General features: G+C 50.5%; 1 protein-coding gene and 1 pseudogene across 1 annotated transcript; both read right to left on the reverse strand.

The window, feature by feature from the left end:
• Positions 1-794: 794 nt before the first annotated feature.
• SDHB (succinate dehydrogenase complex iron sulfur subunit B) lies at positions 795-23,594 on the reverse strand. Its single transcript, XM_075551190.1, has 8 exons — positions 23,389-23,594; positions 12,670-12,797; positions 9,014-9,099; positions 7,472-7,608; positions 6,759-6,875; positions 4,299-4,400; positions 2,975-3,097; positions 795-1,045 (listed from the first exon to the last, which is right to left on the reverse strand). The coding sequence occupies exons 1-8, from the start codon at positions 23,458-23,460 to the stop codon at positions 968-970; spliced, it is 843 nt and encodes a 280-aa protein (XP_075407305.1). The 5' UTR covers positions 23,461-23,594; the 3' UTR covers positions 795-967.
• LOC142428784 (DNA repair protein XRCC2-like) lies at positions 19,763-22,972 on the reverse strand (annotated as a pseudogene).
• Positions 23,595-24,027: the final 433 nt, after the last annotated feature.

The following is a 24,027-nucleotide window of genomic DNA, read 5'->3' on the forward strand; positions in this document are numbered from 1 at the left end:
CCACGTCGTTCCTGGTCTGGAAGCTCTGGGGAAACCTGTTCACTGTGGGTGACCCTGGTGGCATTTGACGTACCAGTGACACAGCTTCCAGCCACACCACAAGGCCCAAGCCACCACAGCGGACAGTGATGGTGAAGGGTCTCTGTCAACTTGGCTAGGCCATGCTTTTCAGTGGTCTGGCACTTCTCTAATGATGTCCACTGGCCGTCAGCCTCCATTCTGACCTAATGCTTGGTTTTGTATTACACCTGGTGTTTGGCCAGTAACCATGGGGGTAGATGAGGAGGCGTGGTACGTTAAAGACGTCAGGGTATTCACGTAGACTTTGTAGAGAAAGGTATACAGAGACAAGCACCTGACTGACTTCAGGTAACAAATCAGAGCTCACTCTTCTGACTTAGGTACAACTTTGGCTTAAGAACAGACAGGAAGGAATGGAATTTGGTTATAATCTGCAGACTACTGTTATTTGACTGAAAAACTATCGAAACTGGGATGCTGGGTGATAAGAGCTAACCTTTATGAATCACTGAGCACAAGTGCTAGGCATTCTCACACGTGAGGTAGGTACAATGATGATTCCCATTTTACAGATGGGAAAACACAGGAATACAGATGCAAGGCACTGGTCCAAGGTCTGCCAGCTGGTGAACAGAGCTGGACACAAAGCTCAGGTCCCGTCTACCACCAATGCCGCATCTGCAGCCAGTTCTGGGGCTCTGCCCGCCTCTCCAAAGACCAGAACCCCTGATACCTTCACAATCCACTAAGCAAGGAAAAGGAATAGGCTTGCCTTTTTGTTATTAAAGTAGAATAGCATTTATTTCTTAAAGTGTTCCATTATACATGCTGAATTAATGGAAAATCAAGACTGTGAAGGAGCTCGAATTAGATACACGTGTTGTCCAGCTCTGAGCTGTCACCGGTCCCGAAGCAGCAGCGGCAGCAGGAAGCGTCCGCGGAGCAGTTAGGCCGCAGCTTTCTTCTCCATGTAGGTTGCCATCATTTTCTTGATCTCGGCAATAGCCTTCCCTGGATTCAGCCCCTTCAAAAGAGAGGAGAATCACCATCAAAGGGTGACTGAGCCCAGGGAGCCTCGGTGACCATGGTGGGAACAATGTGAATGAGGTGCACACGCAGCCAGTCCCTTAAAACCTAGAGACTGGGCTAAGAGACCCTGCCCTCAGACATGTAGAGCTGCTCAGCTCTCTGGAAGGAGTCTCGTTTCACTGAATTCCTTCCAACGGGCCTCATGCTACCAACTACCCAGACATCTCCAAGTATCAAACCAGCCAAAAATTCCTGTTGTGACCATTATTTATTAAGTCACTCCTGGCAGGTATCGGCTCTCAGCGGTCTCTGGAACTGCCCTTTGTTAACCTGTCACAGCCACCACAGGTGCCTGCTGGGCCAATAGCAGGGGTGTTAGCTGCTGGAGTTTGGCTCGATGCTGTCTGGTCTGCAGCAGACACGATCATTAGACCTAGTGGATGGCAGACTCACAGGAGGAGGGAATTCAACCTGTATTTGGAAAAATTAAGCAGGCTTGACTGAAGGAAGCCCTCATTTCAGAATAACAACTTTAACACCAAGTACAAGACTGAAGTGGGAAAGGGGGCTGGGGGCGGGGAGGCAGGCAGATATTTCACAGATGGTTTTGAAAGTCGTTACACCACTCGCTTTTGTGGGAGCCCTACACCTGCCATCAACACCTGTTTTTATCGACCACAAGGCACCTGGAGAAGGAAAAGGGAAGCAGTGAAAGGAGCCTCCAGCGCTTGCTCTGTGGTGGGCCTCTGAAGAGGAGAGCTCCCCATTTGATCCCCAGATCAGAGTTGATCTGGACCAGTGGCTCTCGGAGCTGCAGGGGGCCCTCAGAGATATGGGTTCTCAACAGCTAAACTACCCCACCCCCTGCCGAGTCTGTTCTGACTCCGAGAAACCCTGGAGTTCAGGGTAGCAGTGCTTGCTCCTGGGGTTTCTCAGACAAACTCTCCACGGACCGAGAAAGCCTCATCTTTTCCCCTCAGAGGCTGGCAGTGTTGACCTGCAGGCCTCGCAGGGAGTAGCCACTGAGCCACCAGGTCCATACGCTCACAGACGTGCTTACTAACTGCCCCACAGGCCCTCTCGCAGCAGGGGGCACTGGCCTCGGTGATCACGGGCTCCCTCGGGTGGGCCCATCAGGCCCAAAGCAGAGCTCCATGGGCCATCAGGGACCAAGTTCCATCCTGGACATTCAGCTGGGCTCCGGTAGGGAAGAAACAAGCGCACCAGCTGAGGGCCTACATTTTCAAAGCTAAGCTGCCACGCCATCTATCCTACTAACTCACTGTCCTTGATCGACCCAGTCTCTTCAGAGGAGGCCGTCATGTGGTAACCTCCTGACCCTGGCTCCTCCCAGCCGAGGTGGACTGCACCAGGGCTGGCACTTGATCAAAGGGCAGCCAGTCCTTAAGCTGCCTTCAACCTCTGATGTGGGCTGACAGGAAGAGCTGAGCCGGACCGGACCGGCTAGGCTCCCTGTTGGGAATCTGAGCCAAGAGAAGACAGGCGGGTCAGAAGCAAAGGCATGCTGTGAGCTCGGTCCAGGCCTGGGTGAGCTGAAGGAAGCGTTGGGGGTGGGGGTGGGCCACAGGTGCCACTCAGAGACAAAGGACCCCCAGCGAGACCAGGAACCAGCTGGCTCTGACAGAAGTAAGAGAGGAGTGGCAGACGTGAGACAGAGACTGGATGTCAGTCAGCACAGCTGCCTGTGCTCTGAAGGCTGGTTCCTCTCAAATCACACTGAACTCGGGTTCCTGCACCTGGGTTCTCTGGCGTCCTGCCTCCTGCAACGCATTCACGTTCCCTCCTGGTGGACCTGCTCCCTCCAGGGTGGCCTCAGTGAGCCTGTGCCTTGCAACTGAAACAGCCAGCCTTCGGGCTCGCAGCAGACGACTGGGCATGCTCTGGCCCATCGGCGCTGAGGTACCTTGGGGCACGTCTGGGTGCAGTTCATGATGGTGTGGCAGCGGTACAGGGAGAAGGGGTCCTGCAGCTGGGCCAGCCGCTCCTCGGTGAATTCGTCCCTGGAGTCGATCATCCAGCGGTAGGCCTGGGCAGACACCAGGCGCCAGTCAGCGGTTAGGGGAGCGCTCACCACCCCCCCCCCAGGCCCGAGCTCAGCCGGGTCCCTGCCCCCTCACTGTAACTGCTGCCCTCCTCCTGCCGCTTTCCTCTAACGCCTTTTGATGAGCGCTCCCTCCCGGCCTCCCCTCTGAGCCACCTGCACTGGCACCTGCTGTTGCTGGGCTCAGGGAGGGCCGGGCTGGGCCCATGGACCTCTCCTCTCCCCACGGCACCTGCCATGCTGGGCACGCACTGCCCTGCAGCGCACGGGACATTTCAAGGGCCTTCCTCAGGGATGAGGTCAGTTCCTCTCATTAGTAATCTCAGAAGCCAGAGACGGGCACGCTGAGCGCTGATGCATCACATGGTCATTGGGCTAGCGCCAGCAGTTACCGGAAAGAAGAGTCTTACTTTTCGGTACAAGCACCCAGTTCCGCTCACTCGCTCGTCCACCTTGAACAAGGCTGACATCTAGCTAGCAAATGCGGCCCCGTAGCCATGTGACTTCTCGTTTCTTTTTGTGGAAACGAGAAGTTAGAAATTGATTTTCTTGAGTTGCTTTAAAAAAAAAACCAAGCAACCAACAACCCACGGCTGAAAGGGTTGACCTGACAGGGCCGAGTGGACCAGGAGGCAGAGGCAGACTGCCATAGGGGTCTCCTGAGGAGCGCCGGGTGGGCTGGAGGCATCCGCGAGCGGAGCCAAGACAGTGCGTGAGCAGGTTCCCGAGTCACTGAGGCTCCGTGCAAGCACACTTACCCGCAAACGGAGGAGCAGAGCCTTCCTTTCTCTGCACACACACACACATATATGGGGCTCCAGTGGAAGAAAGGAATGCTACAGCTACCCCTGCCTCTGGGCCACCCCTAGACACTTCTCCAAAGCCTTCCGTCTGGGAGAACACTGTTGAGCCCCAGGGGGTTGAGACTCTGGCTGGAGGCTTTCTGAGGCAAGGCAGTCTGGGTGCGCCACACCCAGGGCTCCCTAGACACAAAGGCCCTTTGTAGACAAAGCATTCGCTTTATGGTTCAGTTTCCCGTGTTTTACATGAAAATGTGAGCAATTGCCCTGCTTTGGTGCACCGGGTGCCACTGACGGAAGCTCACTGGTTTGTAACAGCCCACGGTCTACGTGGATTTCTGATCTTGGCATTTCGGCCTTTCTTAAAGCAAGGAGGCGGATCTTACCTGCATGAGGACGGCAGGACCTAAATACTTGTCGCCGTTCCACCAGTAGCTAGGGCAGCTGGTGCTGCAGCAGGCACAGAGAATGCACTCGTAAAGCCCGTCCTGTGGGGAGAGGCGGGGGTAGGGCAGCCTGGGTCAAGCTTGTAGCTAATGGCACATGGCGTTCAGGGTGCCCACTCCAGCTGTGCTCTTTTTTTTTTTTAGTATTTATTTATTTTTTTATTTTAACAATTTATTAGGGGCTCATACAATTCTTATCACAGTTCATACATATACATACATCAATTGTATAAAGCACATCTGTACAGTCTTTGCCCTAATCATTTGCCAGCTGTGCTCTTGGCCAGCTCACCACGCACCAGGTTTCTCAGCCTCTTGGGGTTGAAACAAGGTACACATGGGCTGGGTGAGGCCAGGCTTGCTGAAATCCCCGTCCCATGCATTCCCGATAATAAGCTACCATGAGCACTTGGTTTAAACAGAAAACCACGCACAGAAGCAGTACAGCAGCCTCCAAAGCACTCAGCAGAGAGAAGCCATTAAGCCTCTGAGCAGGGCAGGGGCCTTGGGTCCCACAGGATACCAGCACTGTCCTCCTATGACCGCCAGGCCTTGAGCGCAGCCCTGCCCACCGCCCAGCAGTCACCCCGAGGGAGAACGGCAAAGGTCCCCAAGTTACAGGGAGGGCTGAGGCCTGTGCAGCCGCTTGCTCAGGGTCACCCACAGAGCTCTGATGCCCAACCAGCAATAACCCACTGGCCTTCGGATCCCAGCCAACACCAGGAACTGATGGAGCCCAGCGGAAGGGGCACCAGACATGGGAAGTGAGAGTGAGGCGCCAGGAGCAGCCAGGGAGGGTGTCATGAGGAAACCTCCGGCCCTGGGAGACGCTCGGACAGCAACAGGGGTGGGGTGGGGTAAAAGTGCCACCAGTCAAGAAAGCATAGGGTCCTCGGGTTAAGGACCTGGATCAAAATCATATTCCTTAACCCACTTTAAGAGAAATGTGTAACGCGATGCACTAGAATTTTAGGGGCAGAAATTGAAGAATAAAGGTAGTGAAAAATTGGGAACCACCTCATGTTGGCCCAATAGTATTATGCAAAGTTTAATGAAAACACAGGAAGGAAAAGAAAAAAACAAAACTTAGGAAGGAAATGCTTATAATGACATGAATGAAATAATAACTGCATTTTGATTTCAGGTATGTAAAAATATATGAGATTGATTAAAGAACAATAAATATTATAAGAGGCCAACCTTGGGTAATACAGGTATAGACTACCATAAAAATATCTTTATTTCCCAGGTGCTTACCATGAGCACCATGTCTTTTGCAATCATGAAAAAAAAAGCTCTGTTGAGCACATTAAGGAAGCCAAGTCATGCTAAAAATAGGTTTGGTATGTAAGCAAGCAGTTTTGATGACGAGAAAACACACCTGGGACCCGACCCCTCATGTCCTAGTAAAACCAGAGGCATGGCGGCCCGGGCCGTGTCCACTAGTCATGAGTTAGGTTGAGAGAGGAGTGAGCCAGGATGAGCGGGGCCCAAGTGGCCAGTCCCCCTGGACTCGAGGGCTGTCAAAGATGCTCTGGGAGCTGGAAATGGGGCAGAGCTATGTGCTGGCAACCAGACCCTCCTGAGAGTCATCAGCAGCGAGCACTGAGGTTCTCAGGACGGGGAACACCCAAACCTTTCCGTGCTCAGGGGAGGGTGCTAAGTCACCCGTCCCTGGACCGTAAGGGGTAGTCCTCACTGCACACATGGACATGTCTTGATAAGAGTATGTTCCAGGCGCTAGAGGAGCGGTTCTCAACCTGGGGGTCGTGACCCCTTTGGGGATTGAACGACCCTTTCACAGGGGTCGTCCGATCCTTAACAACAGTTACGAAACAGCAAGGAGAATAATGCTATGGTTGGGGGTTCAGCACCACACGAGGAGCGGTATGAAAGGGTCGTAGCATTAGGCAGGGTGAGAAGCACTGCTCTAGAGGCAGGCCCAGAATGGTCAGTCCGCCACATGGGTGGGGTGTCAAGGGCTGTAGAAGTGTCACCTTGGACGAACCTACCAGGAAAAAGTGGTGTCTGAGAGGAGGATTTTATAGCCTGTCCCTGGGGCAGCCACCCCGAGCATGAGGAAGCCCCATAACCACCCTGGATGTGCTGTCGGGAAGGTTTGCCAGGCACCGTGGTGAGAGGGCAGCAGTCGGGCTCTAGGCGGGGCTGGGGCCTGCCAGCTCCTCCACCCCTCAGGCCCTTCCTGGCTCACGCTTCCCGAGTGGGCCCAAGGGTGGGTGTCCAACCCCCCCAAGCCAAATGATCTCGAAGTTCCTTTCCAGTTTCCACCACGTTCACTAGACAGTCTGCTTTAGCTTGTGCTGCCACTGTGGGCGATGCCTCATAGTGAAGCCCCTCCGGCCGCCCTGCGCCTCCAGATCGAACACGGGGCCCACTGACCAGTTTCTCCCGGTCTTCTATGGACTGCAGGTACTGCTGCTTGCCCTCCTGGGATTCGTCCTTCTTCTTCAGGTAAGGCTCGATGGATTTGTACTGCGCATAGAAGTTGCTCAAGTCCTGAAGTGAAGAGAGAGGAGGAACAAAGGCCAGCCCCATTACCTCAGCGCTTTCTAACGGGCCTCGTGTCTGGCCATGGCCTGCTCTTGGCAGACAGGAGCCAGGCTCACAAGGAGGCAAGGTCAGGCACTGTCCCCTGCCTGCCCCCAAGCACATTCCAACCCCATCTGTTCTGCGCCCCCACTCCTGAAAGCACTCAGACATGGAAGAGGGTCAAAGAGGCAGAAATGAAAGAGAACTCATCAACCATGGGACTATTTGCCCTATGGAGTCTTTGTAGGGAGGGCCAAATTCTTTCTTTTGGGAACCATTCCACCTCTGGAGCTCTAGGCCTGGTTCCTCCCAGACTAACCTCACCAGATGAGCTGCCGGAGGAGCCATGTGGGCTGGTCCCTCCCAGCCCGCTGCCTCAGACGGGGAGGCTTATCACTCACAAGGACACTGCTTTCCCCGGGCCAGGCCATGGAGACAGGCCCTGCACACAGTTCCACCTTCTGACTACAAAGTAGCTTTCGGTACTCAAAAGCCTGGACTAAAGAACGCACGTGGGTGACTGACATTTAAAAATAAAAAAAGGCAAAGATGGGGTCACTCACAGGGACAAGATCCTTTATCACATACATATGTGGCAGTGGGTAGATTTTGGAGACTTTATTGAGGTTGGTGTCGATCCTGCGAGTGCAAGCCAGGGTGTTGCCTCCGTTGATGTTCATCGCACAAGAGCCGCAGATCCCTAAGAGACAGAAAACACTCAGCGGCCTTCCACACCATCCTCCTTCTGGTGTCACAGGACACACCCTCGGCAGAGGTGCCTTCCCTCATCGCCCCTGCCTGAAGGCGTGTGTGATGGCCAAGGCCCACAGGAGACAGCCTGGAGGTGAGCAGCCACATGTTCAGGATGACAGTGGAGACGGACAGGGGCCTGGGGAGCAACACCCGCTCAGTTCTACTGACACCCCTGATGCGTTTTGAAGAAGCCATCTATTGTTGTTTGAACCTACGCCTTCAAGGAGCGCATCTCATGACTGAGACCTGGATGGAGATTACCAAGTGGTAGCTCCTATTCTGCTGTCTTCAAAACAAAGGAGGACAGTGGTCAGCCAGCACCTGGGGACATGGGGTCCTCATCAGCTGACTGAATATGATGCTCCTTTTGCTGGAGGGCTACTCCCGCGGCCCTTGGACACTGAGTTACCCTCAGTTCTCGCTATGTCCAGTTTCAAGTCTACCCAACAGTGCCGTGTCTGGAGTCCACTGCTTTGCCAGACTCCGGGGCACCTGAACTCACCCTCTCTGATGCCCTATGGAGGTCCCGTGCCCTCCCTGGGCTCCTGTACACTGTGGGAGAGCAATCCCTGCATCTACCTCACATCCAGTGCCTGAGTAGAGACCCCCTGGTCTAGATCCTTGGCCAACACTGGCACTCTGTTCCAGAGCATCCCCCTGGGACTGGTGCTACTTCTGGGCACCACGCAAATGATGATTTTAAAGTTTTACTGCCAGCAACTCGTTTTGACTTAAATGAATGTATATTTATGCCATTAGCAGTTGTGTTTTTCTCATACATAAGACAACTAAAACTGGGGGTGGGGTGGGGGTGGATATCGCTTTTGACTAAGAAGAGAAGTTAATGTATCTGACCATTAAAATAGGACACCTGGGCCTGCTCACCCGGCCCCCCAACCACCTCCTGTGGCCTCAGCAGCACGTGTAACCACACTGTGTTCCAACCACAGCAGAACCCCTCTGCTCGGTGCACACGGAATGCTGGGAACTTCGGGGGGGAGACACACATCCACACCTGAACAGAAGGACTAGTGAGGAACTGCCGCTCTCCCAATAAATGAGCCTGGCAGTGGGGGAGGGGGCAGAGAGGTTGACCTGGGAAGGCCGCAGCAGCTCACAGGGACCATCCAGTGCAGTAATCCCCAGGTGGAAGCTCAAAGCTCCCAAAGAGAAGCAGACTCCGAAACCAGAACCTCGGCAGGGTCCGTGTTTTGGGCACACGTTCACCACAGAAAGGAAGCGAGACCTGCCTGGCAGGGCACTTTCAGCTGCTCTCCTGCCCGGCCCTCATGTTTGTCCTCTAGAGAACCAGAACTGAAGTGTCCTGGGCCCAGCAGGAAGGAGACGCTTACCTTCTCTGCACGATCTTCGAAAGGTCAAGGTAGCGTCGACTTCATTCTTAATCTTGATCAAAGCATCCAGCACCATGGGACCACATCTGACAAAGAAAAAGGCCCAGTCGCACTTGTAGAGTGTTCAGCCTCCCTGGACTGGACCCTAACGCGGTCAGGGCAGCTGGACACATGAGCGGCTCTTCTCCACGTGGGCTTCTCATGCCACAGGCAGACATCACCCCAGCTTTGTTTCTGCACACCCATACAAATATTGAGTATTGTGCATTTCTACTTTAATGATCACACTGCATATGCATTGCTAAGGAACAGAATTCTAAAGAGGAGAGGTTAGGCTAGAAAATAAGTTCATATTAAGTTTTTCTACCTTTTAAAACTCCATTTACAGTTTCCCCTCAATAATTTATTTAAAAATTTAAGTTCATTTCTAGGATCTAGACAATACATAGCTCAGTGATTATTTAATAATAAAATATAACAGTGATTACTTAGTAATATGTAACAGAACATGTGGTATGGAGAACCAGAATAAAGCAGCCACCAACAGTCCCCTAATTCAGGTCCCTCTGCGTGCTCTAGGGCACATGACCCAGTGGTATGGCGGCACTGGCGTCAACACTTGTGAGGAAATACACTTCTGTTCTTTAATGCCACCCACCTGTGCTCCAGCAGCAGTGGCTGGGGAAGACTCACCCCATAGGATCATTTCTGGTGCGTTTCACTGCTTCCCAAAGTGGTGAATTTCCACCAGGGATCCTGAATGACTTCTAGCCTTGACTGCAGTACAGGACTTTTAGCTGGGAATTCCTGAAAGTCTTCATCGCAGATTTCTGTGGAGACTGCTGACTTTCAGCACATGAAGGAAGCTGTTCACAAACTCCTGGTCCGCAGTTTCTGAAGAGAAGCCAGTGAGTGTTCACCCGCTGTTCACCTGAGTGGTCTGCTGTACTCCCCTGGGCTGCTGTTAAGACGTCTTCAGCCCAATCTTCAGCTGTTGACTATGATGTGCCTGCGTGGAGTTTTTTTTTTTTTTAATTAAGCTTCCTGAAGACTTTTTTAAAAAAAAACAAAATTGGGAACATTCTTGTTCCTTAAGTTTTTCAACTATATTTTCTGTTCTCTTTGCTTACGCCACTCGATTGACATGTATTTTCGACCTTTTGATACTATTCCAGGTCATGGAAAACTTTTTGTCTCTCTTAGGAACAAATCCTTTCTACCGATCCATCTTTAAGTTTAGGGAGCCTTCCTCCTGCCATTTCTACTCTGTGAAGACATTTATGAATTCTTTGTTGCAGACAGTGTTTCTTTCAGCTCTGGACTTCCCGTTTGATTCTTTAGTCATTCCCACTCTACACTGGCATTTCCTAGCTAGTAACGAGCCTACTTTGAGTACAGGTATATCAACTGCTTTAAATCCTTGCCTGCTAATTCTAACACTTGGGTCAGCTCCGAGTCAGTCTCTGACTGTCTTTTCACGTGCGTATGGGCCATCTTCTCCTGCTTCTTCATATGACTAGTGACACTGACATTGTATAGAATTTGCTAGAGACTCTTGCAGCACCTTGAAAACATTTGTTTTTGCTTGTGTTCTACCAAGCAATGAACTATGACCGAACTCAAGATTGGAGTAGTGTTCATAAAGAGAATGTGGGGTGCTTCTTTGTGGTTTTCTCCTATGATTTTTTCTCCCTAGTTCTCAGTTGCAGCGGTAGCCCCAAGATGTACATCATCCCAATGGTGGTGGGTCTGGGTTTGTTTTTCCATTTCCTCCAGGCTGCTGCTGCTTCTGTTTTCCCAGGGTTGTTTACTAGTGTTTGTGGAAGGGTGAGTCTGATGAGAGAAACTCTGCCATTCTTGGAAATAGACCCACGTGCTCTTTCAAACACATTCTTATTCATTAGAAAACAAGTGTTATTCCCCCCCACTATGATGATCCCAATTCGACCTTACAAATCTGGCTAGATCAGAGCATGCACACTGGTATAGATAAGAGTTGGAACCACAGGGAATCCAGGACAGATAAACCCCCCAGGACCAATAATGAAACTAGGGACACCAGGCGGGAAAGGTGGGGGACAACAGAAAAGTGGGTGGGGGAGACATAGGTGATCAGTGTAAGACATGAAAAAATAAATAATAATTATAAATGGTCAAGAGTTCATGAGGGAGGGAGGGGGGGAAATGAGGAGCTGATACCAAGGGCTCAAGTAGAAAGAAAATGTTTTGAGAATGATGATGGCAACAGTTGTACACATGTGTTTGACAAATGGATGTATGTATGGATTGTGATGAGAGTTGTGTGAGCCCCCAATAAAATGATTTAAAATAAGAGAAAAGAATTATGAATTCAATGCTTCTAGCTTTAGTCACACCCTATAAGTTTTGACTTGCAATGTTGAAGATACTCTAAATTATTTCCTTTGGGCAAGTAGTTATTTCAAAGAATGCTTTTACATTTCTAAGCAGTGGAGGCTTTTGTCTATGTTTGTAACTCTAATTTTTCAGTTCATTCTACCTTATTACTAACATCGGTGTGTGGGCACAGAGAGCCCAGTCAAGCACATCCATGCTTTTGACACTGCTTGGGCTACGGGAGCTTTCTACAGTGCAGATGTTAGGGCACAATCAGCTTACTTCTCCCACTAGAGAGCCTTACTCTCTCTCCAGGAGCATGACAAATTAGAATCGCAAGTTCTGGTAGGCAGTCATGGCCTGTCAGACACCCATGTCCTAATTGCTGGATCCTATTAATTATGGTAGCTTAACGCAGACATGATTAAGGCTAAGGACCAGGCCTGAGGAGGGTATCTCGGTGGGCTCGGTGCCAGAGCACGAGTCTTTAAAAGCAGACTCTCCACAGTCAGAGGGAACTGTGATTACAGAAGGGTGGTTCAGAGTGACGTGATGTGAGGGACGCCGCCGCCACCTGCTGCTGCTGGCTTTGAAGAGGGAGGAAGGTGGTGATGAGCTTAGGTAGGCAGGCTCCAGTGCAGAGCTAGCAAGGAACCAGGGCACTCAGCTCTGCATTTCCAAAGAACTACATTCTGCCAATCCGCTGAAAAGCAGAAAGGAGTTCTCCCTTCCTCTCCAGAAAGGAAAACAGCCTGCTGAGCCCCTTATGTTTGCCTGGTCGGGCCTGTATCAGACTTCTGACCGACAGAAGTGTCGGGCTCTGAAATTTATGCCTTTTAAAGGTTAAGTTTGTGGTAATTTGTTATGGCAGCAAGAAAAACCCATATATGTAGGTCCATGTCAGAATGATTTTTAACACCTTACCCAGCGCTGCTCCTACATTTCACCATCCCCACCCCGGTGACAGTGTCTCCCACCACTACAGAGGGCGGAGGCCCAGAGACAGAAAATGCACACGGAGCCAGCTAGCTTTCAGAATGGATAATGTGCTGGGAAAGCCTCAAATACGATGCGCAAAGGCAACCAAAGCGACACTCCTGGGATCTGCCAAGGATCCATTTGAGGGAAGAAAAGGGGTTTTACAATCGTCATTTTTCTTGGTAGCGCCTTTTAAATCAGACTTTATCAACAGTTGGAAAATACTCGTGCCCAAGGATCACTTCGGTTTTTAACCCTCCTGAGGCTGGAAAGAGCATGTCAAGAATTCTCCTTCCAATCTCTAGCTCCTTGGCGGTACTCACTTATTCAGATCAACCTCGTAAGTCTGCATGTGAGGTTTAGATCCAGCCTTGTCCGGGTCCCACCGGTAGATGGCGAACTTCTTGATGCGGGGAGCTGTGGCCGCAGCTGTTTGGGCCCCACGGCAGGCCTGAAATGTTAAAGAGTTGATAAGCTAAATCCTTCCATAGCACTACAACACTGGGTATAAACTCACACTGTTGACTGAAGTCGGCTTATCCAACAAAGGACCATCAGCACCTGTCACGCTCCAGGCATGGCACACCAGCCAGGCTGGTGACAGAAGCACTCAGTAAGCAGACAAGCTCGTTGTCAGCACCGGTGTTCTTTGTGGTAAGCACAGGGACAGCAATTATTTACACTGTGATGAGCGACATTGTTGGTTAAGTGCCTGGGTAAAAACAGCAGAGATATCAGGTTCGCAATGGCCTCACAACTGGGGCTGATGACTGGGGTGGAGGGGAAAGAGAAAGGGGCATCTGGTAGGGGCTAACCACACAGTGAGGGCGAGGACAGCGAAGTGTGGCACAAGGCAGGTGGGTGGAGTGAGAGAGGGGTGCAGAGGGGAAGGAAGTCAAGAAGGACGGAGGAGTTAAACTTTTTGATGTTATCCTAAGAGCAATAGGAATCTAAGAAAAACTCTTATTGGAGGAGTGAAATAATCACTTTTATCTTTGAGAAAAATACCAATCTCACTAGTTTGAAGGAAAAATGGAGGTTATTTCCCAGACTTGATCTGGGAAACCAGATAGAAATCTATTACCGTTGTCAACACAAAAGATGATTTTTTTTTGAGGCCGAAAGCAAGCTAGAGCACACTACACAGGAACACAATTAAGTTAGGGAACGAACAGCTGAGCCTCCTTTGTCATGATCCCACTGCATCTTCCCAGCTTTTAGGAGGGGGCTCTAAAAAGTGGATGGGAAAATCCCATCATCTTTTAATTCCACGTTTCCATGCAATTTCTTGGAAGCCCCCTTGCACCGTCTCTGAGGGAAACAGAAAGGTTTCTCCCAAGTCTCCCCCAAATATATGTTAGACTTAGGACACTGCTTGCAACTAATGGTAAATGATTGTCAAGTTTCCAGACTACTGTCTGGTCCCACCACAAGTAGGGCCCACTCCCTGCTGTTAAGGAAACTTCTCCCTAAAGGCCTGTAGTCATCAGTTTGGTTCCTATAGGTGGGGTTGACACCCTACTGATAATGGTTTCTATAGTGAGCCAGAGAACAGGTCAAACCTCTCAGTGATATCCAAAATTAAACTGCCTCCCTGAATCTAGGATCTGCCCATCTTGTCACATGTGTACTCCCAATACCTCCCCTTCCCACTGTGTGGATACCTTTAGATCACCCCCTCCCATTACCTATAGCACAACCCTTTCCTGTGACGTGTGTCTTCACCTGTAATTAGGGGGCTTGCATGTCCCCAGAGACTATAAAAGCCTTGGTTAACAATAAATATCTCTCTCCACGTGGACTACCAAGTGAGGTTCAGGTGAGCATGCTACCATGAACTGTATCTGACTCCATTATTTCAATCTCTATCTCTCATGCTCTCTATGACTTTACCATAATCTTTACTTATAATCGCTGTAAAATTGCACCTACCGGACCTGTGATGATGTGTTAGGGGCTGGTGTAGCCTGACACGACTCTGCCAGTGTGCTTCATACAGTGAGCTACCTTAGGGGTGCTGTGAGAGGGGCCAGCTCAGCTGTGGCCTCTGCCTTCCTCCCATGCTTCAACAGAATGGGTGCAGTTGCTTAAAAAAAAAGTTTTACACTGAAATCCCAACTTTTTAAAAATCATGTTATCGAGGGCTCGTACGCTTATCACAACCCATACAGACATCCATTGTGTCAAGCACGTTTGTACATATGTTGCCATCATCATTCTCAAAACAACTGCTTTCTACTTAAGCCCTTGGTATCAGCTGCTCACTTTTCCCCCTCCCTCACCGCTCCCCCCTCCCTCATGAACCTTTGATAATTTATAAATTAATGTTCTGTCTTATCTTTTGTTAAAAATGTTTTTGTTTTTTCATATCTTACACTGTCCACCATCTCCCTTCACCCACTTTTTGGTTGTTCGTCCCCCAGAGGAGGTTATATGTAGATTCTTGTAATTGGTTCCCCCTTTCTACCCCACCTTCCCAGTATTGTCACTCTCACCACTGGTCCTGAGGGGTTCACCTGTCCTGGATTCCCTGTGCTTCCAGTTTTATCTGTACCAGTGTACATCCTCTGGTCTAGCCGGATTTGTAAGGTAGAATTGGGACCATGACACTGGGGGGAGGAAGCATTTAAGAACTAGAGGAAAGTTGTATGTTTCATCGTTGCTACATTGCACCCTGACTGGCTCGTTTCCTCCCCGGGACCCTTCTGCAAGGGGATGTCCAGTTGACCACAGATGGGCTTTAGGTCTCCACTCTGCACTCCCTCGCATTCACAATGATATGATTTTTTGTTCCTTGATGCCTGGCTAGCTGATCCCTTCGGTCCCCCGTGATCATACAGGCAACCAACTCATTTTTAAAGCCAGTATTTATAACTGCCAGGAACTCTCTCTTCATCTTAAAGATGGCAACAGTGAAGCTCAGAGACCAAGTGACGAGGCCACAATGACAGAGCTGGTAGGTGGAGGAGTCAGGACTGGAGCCCTTGTCTGGCTGGCTGCAGGGCCCAGGTTCCCACATGTTCATTGCACTGTCCCACTGCTGCACGAACATGCTCAGGCCTCTTCCGAGGGCTGTCGTCTCTTCAGTTAGGGCCTGGGATAGGCTGCATTTTACATCTCCCAGCATACCTTGTCCAGGCCTCTGCACACAGCAGCTCAATTCATGGTCAGGAAAAATCCACAAAGTGAGTAGAAACTAAGCACCAGACTAACATAAACATGTGGCTTATTTAATGTACCTCAGAACAGTGCAACTTATACTAAGCCATTAACACACACAAAACAAAAGCCTCCGGTCCATGACATTCATTTATGATATATCTGCGCAACACCGCCAGCTGCCCCGCTCCATAGTCTCTGAAGCCCCTTTGCATTTAAAGCAGAAGACACAAGGCAGAGCATCTGCTTTGGGATGGAGGGAGGACTGCTTCTAGTCCATGCAAACAATTCTAAGTTGAACTCTCTATTTGTACATAGGACAATTTAGACTGTATTCTAGGCCAGCCTTTTCTCTTAATAGACTAAGGAAAAGTAAAAACTCTATAGGTTAACTAATTATAAGATATCCATGGTAAAAACCAAACCAAATTGGCTTCCAATGAGTTAATTCTTTCTCACCGTGACCGGACAGAGGACAACTGCCCATGTGGGTTTCTAAGGCTGTAAATCTTTCTGGGAGCTGACAGCCTCACCTCTCCCCTGTGGAGTGGCTGGTGGGTTTGAACTGCTGACCTTGCAGTCAACATGTAACCTACTATGCCGGTGGTTCTCAACCTTCCTCATGCCGCGACCCTTTCATACAGTTCCTCATGAGGTGGTGACCCCCCAACCATGAAATCATTTCCATTGCTACTTCATCCCTGTCATTTTGCTACTGTTATGAATTGGGTGACCCCTGTGAAAGGATCATTCGACCCCCAAAGGGGTTGCGGTCCACAGGTACGCCATGCATGATTAAAAAGAACCTACCCTAAGCCAAGCTGAATGTGTACAGCCAGTCCCTGTAAGGAGCCTGGTGGTGCAGTGGTTACATGCTAGTGGCCGTGAGCTGGAGTCTGCGGCAGAGCAGCTTGTTTTTAAGGGGAAGCGCAGCTGAGGATGAAGCCGGTTTGCCTTGTCACAAGCTGGCTACCATCAGTAACAAGAAGAAGGCCTTTTACCCTTTTCACTGTCGCTGGCTCTCCACTTGTGTTGCGGAGTCCTGTTTTACAAAACGGGACGCAGGTGGCCAACGCCACCTTGTGGTGAGTATGAGGAAGTGAAAAGACAAACCCCAACAGTCACTAAACTGCTTTACTTCCATCTTTTGTCATTTTAAGGACGTTATCAAGATGGATGGTGACCTAGTGGTATCCCGCCTCCCCCATCCAGCACGTTTCCCTACAGCAGAGGTTCTCAACCTGTGGATCTCGACCCCTTTGGGGGTCAAATGACCCTTTCACAGGGCTCGCCCGATTCATCACAGTAGCAAAATGACAGTGATGAAATAGCAATGAAAATAACTGTATGGTTGGGGGTCCCCACCACAAGAGGAACTGCATGAAAGGGTCGCGGCACGAGGAAGGTGGGGCACCACTGCCCTAGCGTCATCCAAGCTGCCGTGGGCATAGAGGCTGGTTCTTTTCAGTGTCCGGGCTGGGCAGACCAGTGGGCTTAAGCATCACCCGCTGGAGGACACAGCTGGGTTTGCAGGTCTGTGCTGTGCTGACCAGAGCAGCAACGAGTGCGCCTGTACGGGTTCATGGTCACACGCAGCTTCATTTCTCGGGGCAATGCGAGGCTGCACATGCTGCGCTGTATCCCAACTGTGTGCCACTGCCAAAGACAGTGCTGGAAGGCCATAAGCCCAGCCAGAGTTTTGGGACTCTTGTGTGTCCACAAAAACACACAAAGACTGCCGATTCGCTTACGAGGGAAAATGCACTTTATGTAATAACAGTTGACAGGGCAAGGGGAGGTTAATACGAATGAAGAGAGAACATAGTGAAATCAACATGATCAGAGATCATGGGTTCAGAGGGATCTAGTTTTCTGTATCTTGGGGGCTGCACTGAGTGGGACAATCTGCACAGCTGTCATGAGGGCGTTGTGGCAGAGGTAAAAGGAGCAAGAATAAGAGCTTTTACTCATCAAGTCCTCAGTCTGTGCCAGACACTGTGCTCAATGCCCTAGACCCTTCCCATGTCTACCACGAAGGTGGGTGAGCCTCAAGAGGGAGGAAACACTCATTCAGCAGAAACAGCAGCATTCAAACCCAGGCCATGGGCCTCCACGGCCCAACTTTTCCCACATGCCAGCAGTGGTGAAAACGTAAACACAAAACAGAACAGGCACAAACAGGTCATTCCTTTTCCCTAACCGACCCAATGAGCTATAGATGTTTCTCTACTCACATGACCAGCAAGGTCTTAGGCAACAGTTGGCCTAGAAATACTTCTGTACACTCATTTAATAACTAATTGTGGAGAGTCTACTACGGTCCAGGGACTGTTCTAGGCCCTGGACAACAAGCACAATCTGACAATTATTCCAACCGCAAGGAGCGTGCACAGTAACGGAGAGGGGAACCCACGGCACGGCAGGTGGTGATGTGCAGGGGAAGGAAAACAGAAGGGAACGTGGGGGTGTTGGAGTTCTAAGTGGGGTGACCAGGGAACGTGTCACTGAAAAGGGGACAGTTGAGCAAAGCCTTGAGGTAGTTGAGGGAGTGAGCTATACACATACTTAGTGCACGATTACGCCAGGCCCTGGGGACACCACGCACAAAGACCTGGAGGGGTGGAGTGACAAACAGCCACAAGGTGGCTGGTGTAGGGAGACTGCAAGGAGGAGGGGGACAGGAGTCGGGCGCAAGGTCAGGAAGAACCCCATCAGAGCACTGCAAGGACTGTGGCTTTGACCCTGAGTAAGAGATGGACAACTACTGCAAAGTTTGGGCAGAACCAGACTCAAGTTTTTGGTTTTCCTTTTCATTGTGAATTGGGTGAAAGTTTGCAGAGTAAATCGATTTTCCATTAGTGCATTCAAATTTTGGTTCGTCCCATTGACTGCGACTCCCACAATGAAGCGGCTCGTCCCACTTCCTGCCTTTCCTTTCTGCTCCTCCTTCTTTCCTAACCCTCCTGAACTTTGTCCTTGGGCAAGTGCCGCCCTTCTGATCTCAGTGGCTGTAAGGAGTGTACACCTCCCTAGTGTTAGCACACGCCCTTTCGCCCATTTAGCTGAAGACTGAGGCATGAAGGGGAGTTCATTTCCAGACCTGAGGGCGGGGCCGCGGTGGGGAGAGGCGGCAAGGGCCAGTCTGGAGAGTTCTACCAGTCTCTGGTCAGCAGGCCTGGTTTTTCCCGAGACTTGGAATTCTGCTCCACACTCTTCTCCCACTCTCTCCAGGACCAACTATTGTGACCCCTTTCTGAGTGGTTGGCAGTGAGAGCTGGGCACCTTCGAGCTCTTCTAACCAGACTTAAGTTTCGGAAAGATCATTCTGGCTACTGTTTTGAGAATCAATTATAAAAGTGGAAAACGAAACCCAGGTCACCGGGTAAGAAGTAATGCAATAACCAGGCTTGAGCCAGGCTGGTGGTCATGGAGACTGCAAGTGATCACTTTGGGGGTACGTTTTAAAAAGGACAGGGTGTACTTGACTAGCTAGCTACAAGAAGGAAGGCGTCAATGATGACCCTAATTTTTTTTGACCCAAGCTGATGGGAAGAGAAGGTTGATGTGTGCAGGGCACAGAAGTGTCAGCATTTTGGTTTGGGGCAGCAACATATATGCCATCTAACAGATATCCACGCGGAGATGATTTTGACAGAGAAATTGGGTGGGCATTTGAGTCTGGAGATCTGGCACAAGGCTGGGGCTGAAGACATACAGTTGGGATCATCAGCACGTAGGTGGTGTTAGGTGCCATCCAGTCAGCCAAGACTCCTAGCAACTCTATGCAAAACCAAACCAAACACTGCCGGCCCCGCGTCATCCTCCCGTTGCTACGTCATCTTGAGCCCACTGATGCAGCCACTGTGTCAGTCCTATGTCAGCACGGGCCTTCCTCCTTTTCCACATGGGAAGTGGTAGCTAACGCTTGAAAGAGTGAACAGACAAAGAGAAAAGGAGAGACAGGACTGAGTTCCCCAGTGTCCAGTGGTTGGAGAGATGGTCGATGTGGGAGGTGGAAATGCTGGGGACTGGGATGTCCTGGAAGGCAGGTGGGAAAAGCGATCCCAGGAGAGGAGAAACAATCACAGCAAAGGCGTAGGAGAAAACGATCACCAACACTGCCCACTGGGCTGAACGCAGTGAAGCAGCGAGGATGAAAAGTCCAACTAGACTAGAGAGAAAACGAGAGCAGACAAAATGTCCTCCTATCTTTAAACGTGAACAGGGAAGTGGGGGTGGTAGATAGATGTTCTTGTTTTAAACTATTATTTCATTTAATCCAATTCCTTTCCCCCCCTCTAAGAATGGAGAACATGTCTGCAGGGTAGACTACTGTAAATGAACACTTTCTCCGCCTCTGGCACAGTCTATCCAAGAAAAGCTGACAACTGCCTAACACCAAAAGGCAGAGCTGGGGGGTGGGGGTGGGGTGTAGGGAGTACAGGCTGAAGAGTAACCGGGAGCCACGACTGGTGCACTGAAAAGAATCTTCCAGGCAAGATTTCATTGTCTCTTCGGAGCTTTGGGACAGTCTGAGCTCAAGGGTCCCAGCCAGCCGAAGCACATTAACATGGAGAACTGTGTCAAGAAAGGAGATTTTCGTTTCCAGTCTGTCTGCTGACTTTGGAAGTCTGCACTGTGGTGTTACGAGACACAGCTTTTGTGTTTTCCCATCCCTTCTGTACCACGAAATTCAAGGCTGTCACCATGCACAGGCGACTCTTCACTGGCAGACAGATATGGTTCTATTTCTTTCAAGGAACTTGTATCTTCAAGCTGGACAAGAAGCTCTCATGTACATCACTCACTCCACATCAACTTCGATTAATCCAAGTTCTTAAACACAACCAGCACCGTAGAGGACATTAAAACTGCCTCATAAGACTGGCTGAGGGTCAAGCCCCTAGTGTAGCTTAGAAAATAACCACTGTTTCTCAATATTGGCAAAACCACTCGTTTTTGTGTTATCTTGCTTGGCAGTGCAGTAGTACCCCACATCCTGCCAGTACCAGGCGTAGTGAGCTACACAGATTAAGTGGGGAATGGTCTTTGTCGCTCGCCTAAATGAACAAGCTAACACAACAGTTAATGTTTTACAGTTAAGTACTTAAAGGCAGAATTGTGGCTCAGATTACATTCAAAAAAGGAATTTAGAAGATAAATCTTACTAGAGTCTTGGGATGTAGGTAGTACAAGTTCATTCCCAGAGACTTCTGAGGCGTTGGGGATCTGAATGCATGCACAATCCCCTGGAAGGGCCTTTTCTATTTCTGGTACTCCTGGGAGGCCCTGAAATGGCCTTACCCGGAATTACAACACTGACCAGCTTTATCCACACTTCATTCTTGGAAGAGGGGCTGGGCTTCAGAACTCACACTGATTGGTGGGGCTCTCACAGCTTAACTGTTTGGTCAGCATCTACAAAAGGAACTGGTCAACAGGTCACTGGCAATCATCAATTGAACACTCAGAGGACATCAGTTTGAGGCTCTGGCAGGCAGTCCTCCCCACTCCCACTTCCAGAAAGACTCATTCAGAAGTGAATGATGTACCCAAATTCACATACAGCATGTTGGAAAGAACCAGGTCACACACACTAGTGTGCAGCTACAGTAAGCATCGCAAGCGACAAATCTGTCTTGGAAAAAGTACAGCTAGAATGTTCCTTAGTATCGAGGATGATGAGAGTCTATCGCTCTTCCTGTGGACAAATTATCAGGAGGGACCGAGCCCTGGAAAAGGCCATCATGCACAGAAAGGCAGAGTAAACAGAGTACGAGGTAAAGAAGAGCCTCAGGAGAGGAACTGACACAGCAGCTACCAGGGGCTCACTCATAACGTTCGTGAGGCTGCTGCAGGCCCAGGCACCGGTTGGTTCTGCCGCGCATGAAGTCACTGTGAATGGGAACCGGCTTGTAACCCTGAACAACCACAAGTGCAAGAGGAGGAAATGAAAATGTCTCATTTGCCTAACATGAGCTTTTCCACATACTGCACTTAAAGACACACAAAAGCCAACTAAGCTTCGGTTCTGGATTTGCCAGTTTGGGGTGTGATTGTTTTGAGAAGGTAAAATGCCTTCTTTCTGGACTAGAGCCTCTCAGACGTCAAATCTTATAAAGAGGAATTCAGAATTCCTGCTTACTCACTTTTCAGGAGTTGCTGACGAACTCAGAAGAAAATGAAAAGGGATTTATAGTCTTCAGTCCTTCTTAGGGGTCTTGGTGGGACAGTGGTGAAGTGCATGGCTGTTAACAGAAAGGCTGGTAGTGTGAAGCCTCCAGGCTCCACAGGAGAAGGATGTGCCAGCCTGAAGATTTATAGCTAATTTTATGAAGTATTAATTATAGCTCAATAAAACTAACTGGGGAAAAAGATTTCTGGCTCAGGAAACCCTGTCCTACAGGGTCACTATGAGCTGGAACCCACTCGACAGCAGGGGACTTGGGTTCTGTATTTAATTTTCCTCTGGAGCCCTGCTGGCCGAGTGGTTGTATACTGGGTTGCAAACCACAAGCTCAGCAATTCAAAACCACCAGCTGCCCTACCAGGAGAAAGATGGGGCTTTCTACTCCCACGTAGAGTTACAGTCTCAGGAAACTAATGTCAGTCTGAAGATTTATAGCTAATTGTATGTGTATGAAGTATTAATTATAGCTCAATAAAACTAACTGGGGGAAAAATTTCTAGCTCAGGACCTACAGGTTAACCATGAGTCAAAATCGACGAGATAGCAGTTGAGTTTGTTTTGGTAGCTTAACTACGGAGGGAAACGTGATTTCCCTTTTCCCGTCTACGTGGGAAAGGGGCTCTGGTGGCACAGAGGGCTAAGCACCAGGCGAGGGATTCAAACCCACCATCCCTGCACTCCCTGGGACAAGGATGAGGCTTAAAGAATTAGTCTGGGGGGTGGGGGTGGGGGCCGGGAAGGGAAAAAATGAGGAGCTGATACCAAGGGCTCAAGTAGAAAGCAAATGTTTTGAGAATGATGATGGCAACAAATGTGCTTGATACAATGGCTGGCTGGATGGATTGTGGTAAGAGTTGTACGAGCCCCTAATAAAATGATTAAAAAAAAGAATTAGTCTCCGACAACCGGGGCACAGCTCCACTGTCTGCTGGACTGGGCAGCGGGTCTGTGGGAAGGGCGCCGACAACACAGGGGTCCGAGCAAAGAACTGCACACTGGATTACAGCCAAGAACAGCGCCCTGGCCAGTACCCAGGTGACTCTGGCAACCCACGAGACTGGCATTATGATGCCCCTTTACAGGCAGGGGCACGACGAGGATGTGTGAACGGCATGGGGTGGTGACACTGGTTGAATAAGGTGTCCAGTCTTTCCTGCAGCCCCACACCGGGGGAGACGTCCCGGGATCTCAGGGCTGGGGGCGGGGGGGGGGGGCTTTCCCATCTATACGTTCCCATGTCCAGTCCCCTGCCACTCACCTGTCCCGTCTCTCCCCATCCCGCCTGGTGGGTGCCTCTCCTTACCCTGGAGGCGTGGACTCGCACCCTGCCCACCCCTGCAGGTGGCCCTTTCCCACAGTGCAAAACATGGCTGGGTGCGCAAATGATGGGGGTCAAACTCTCGTTCCGGCAGTCACCCATTTGCTGAGTGACCTTGGGCCAGTCAAGTCCTTTCTTTGAACTTAAACAACAACAACCCCTAGCACATCGCCTACGCCTAACCACCCGAGCGGCTGCGCACGACCGAGGACCGGGATGCGCTTGAACCAAAGCAAGTCTCCGGAGGTGTGCGGGGGGTCGCCCCCTGCCTGAGGCCTTGCTTCGTGCCCCCAGCTTGTTTCTTCCGCCGCCCCCTCAGTTCGAAGCGGGCTCCGTGACCTTCAAACCGCCCCTCTCCCTCACGTGCGGCCTCACCTGCAGGCAGGAGCCACCCTGGCTCACGGCCGCGAGGCCGCGCCTCAAGGAGACTCCAACGACGGCTGCCATCTTGGCTCCTGACGTCAGGCCCCGCCCCTCAGCTCCGAGGTCGCCGTCCGCCCGCGTCCAGTCCAACGCCGCGGCGCCGGCAACGTTGCCCGAGGGCCCGCTAGTCGAGGAGGAGCCTCCGAGGGAGGACTTCCGGTCTCCCGGGTGGGAGGAGGCGCGGCAGAAAACGCCAACGTGAACGTGCGCGGGGGCGGGACATCCGGTACACGCCCACTGGTTGCTAAGGTGACCTTCCCAGAGGGAAGAGGCGGAGTCTAAAAGGAAGGGCGGTCTGAAGAGGGCGGAGCTAGGACCCAAAGAAGGCGGAGCCTTGATTTCGAATCCCAGCCCCATGTTAACCCTTCTGTTTCTGAGAAAGCACGCAAGTGAAGCTCTTTCCGCTTCAGCTTTTCTTCTTTTTTTAAATTTTATTTTATTTATTATTATTTTTAATCGTTTTATTAGGGGCTCATGCAGCTCTTATTTCAATCCATAATACATCAATTGCGTAAAGCACATTTGTACATTCATTGCCCTCATCATTCTCAAAAACATTTGCTCTCCACTTAAGCCCCTGGCATCAGGTCC

This window comes from Tenrec ecaudatus, chromosome 1 (genome assembly GCF_050624435.1).
Source record: "Tenrec ecaudatus isolate mTenEca1 chromosome 1, mTenEca1.hap1, whole genome shotgun sequence".
NCBI classification, from domain to species: domain Eukaryota; kingdom Metazoa; phylum Chordata; class Mammalia; order Afrosoricida; family Tenrecidae; genus Tenrec; species Tenrec ecaudatus.

What these genes read in the sequence shown, in the direction of transcription:
- SDHB (XM_075551190.1), bottom strand. Translation starts at nt 23,460, where the DNA reads ATGGCAGCCGTCGTTGGAGTCTCCTTGAGGCGCGGCCTCGCGGCCGTG. An exon ending in TACGAGGTTGATCTGAATAA is followed by an intron (nt 9,100 to 12,669) that starts GTGAGTACCGCC and finishes TTTCTTTGTCAG; the next exon opens with ATGTGGTCCCATGGTGCTGG. An exon ending in TGATAAAGGATCTTGTCCCT is followed by an intron (nt 6,876 to 7,471) that starts GTGAGTGACCCC and finishes TCTTCACTTCAG; the next exon opens with GACTTGAGCAACTTCTATGC.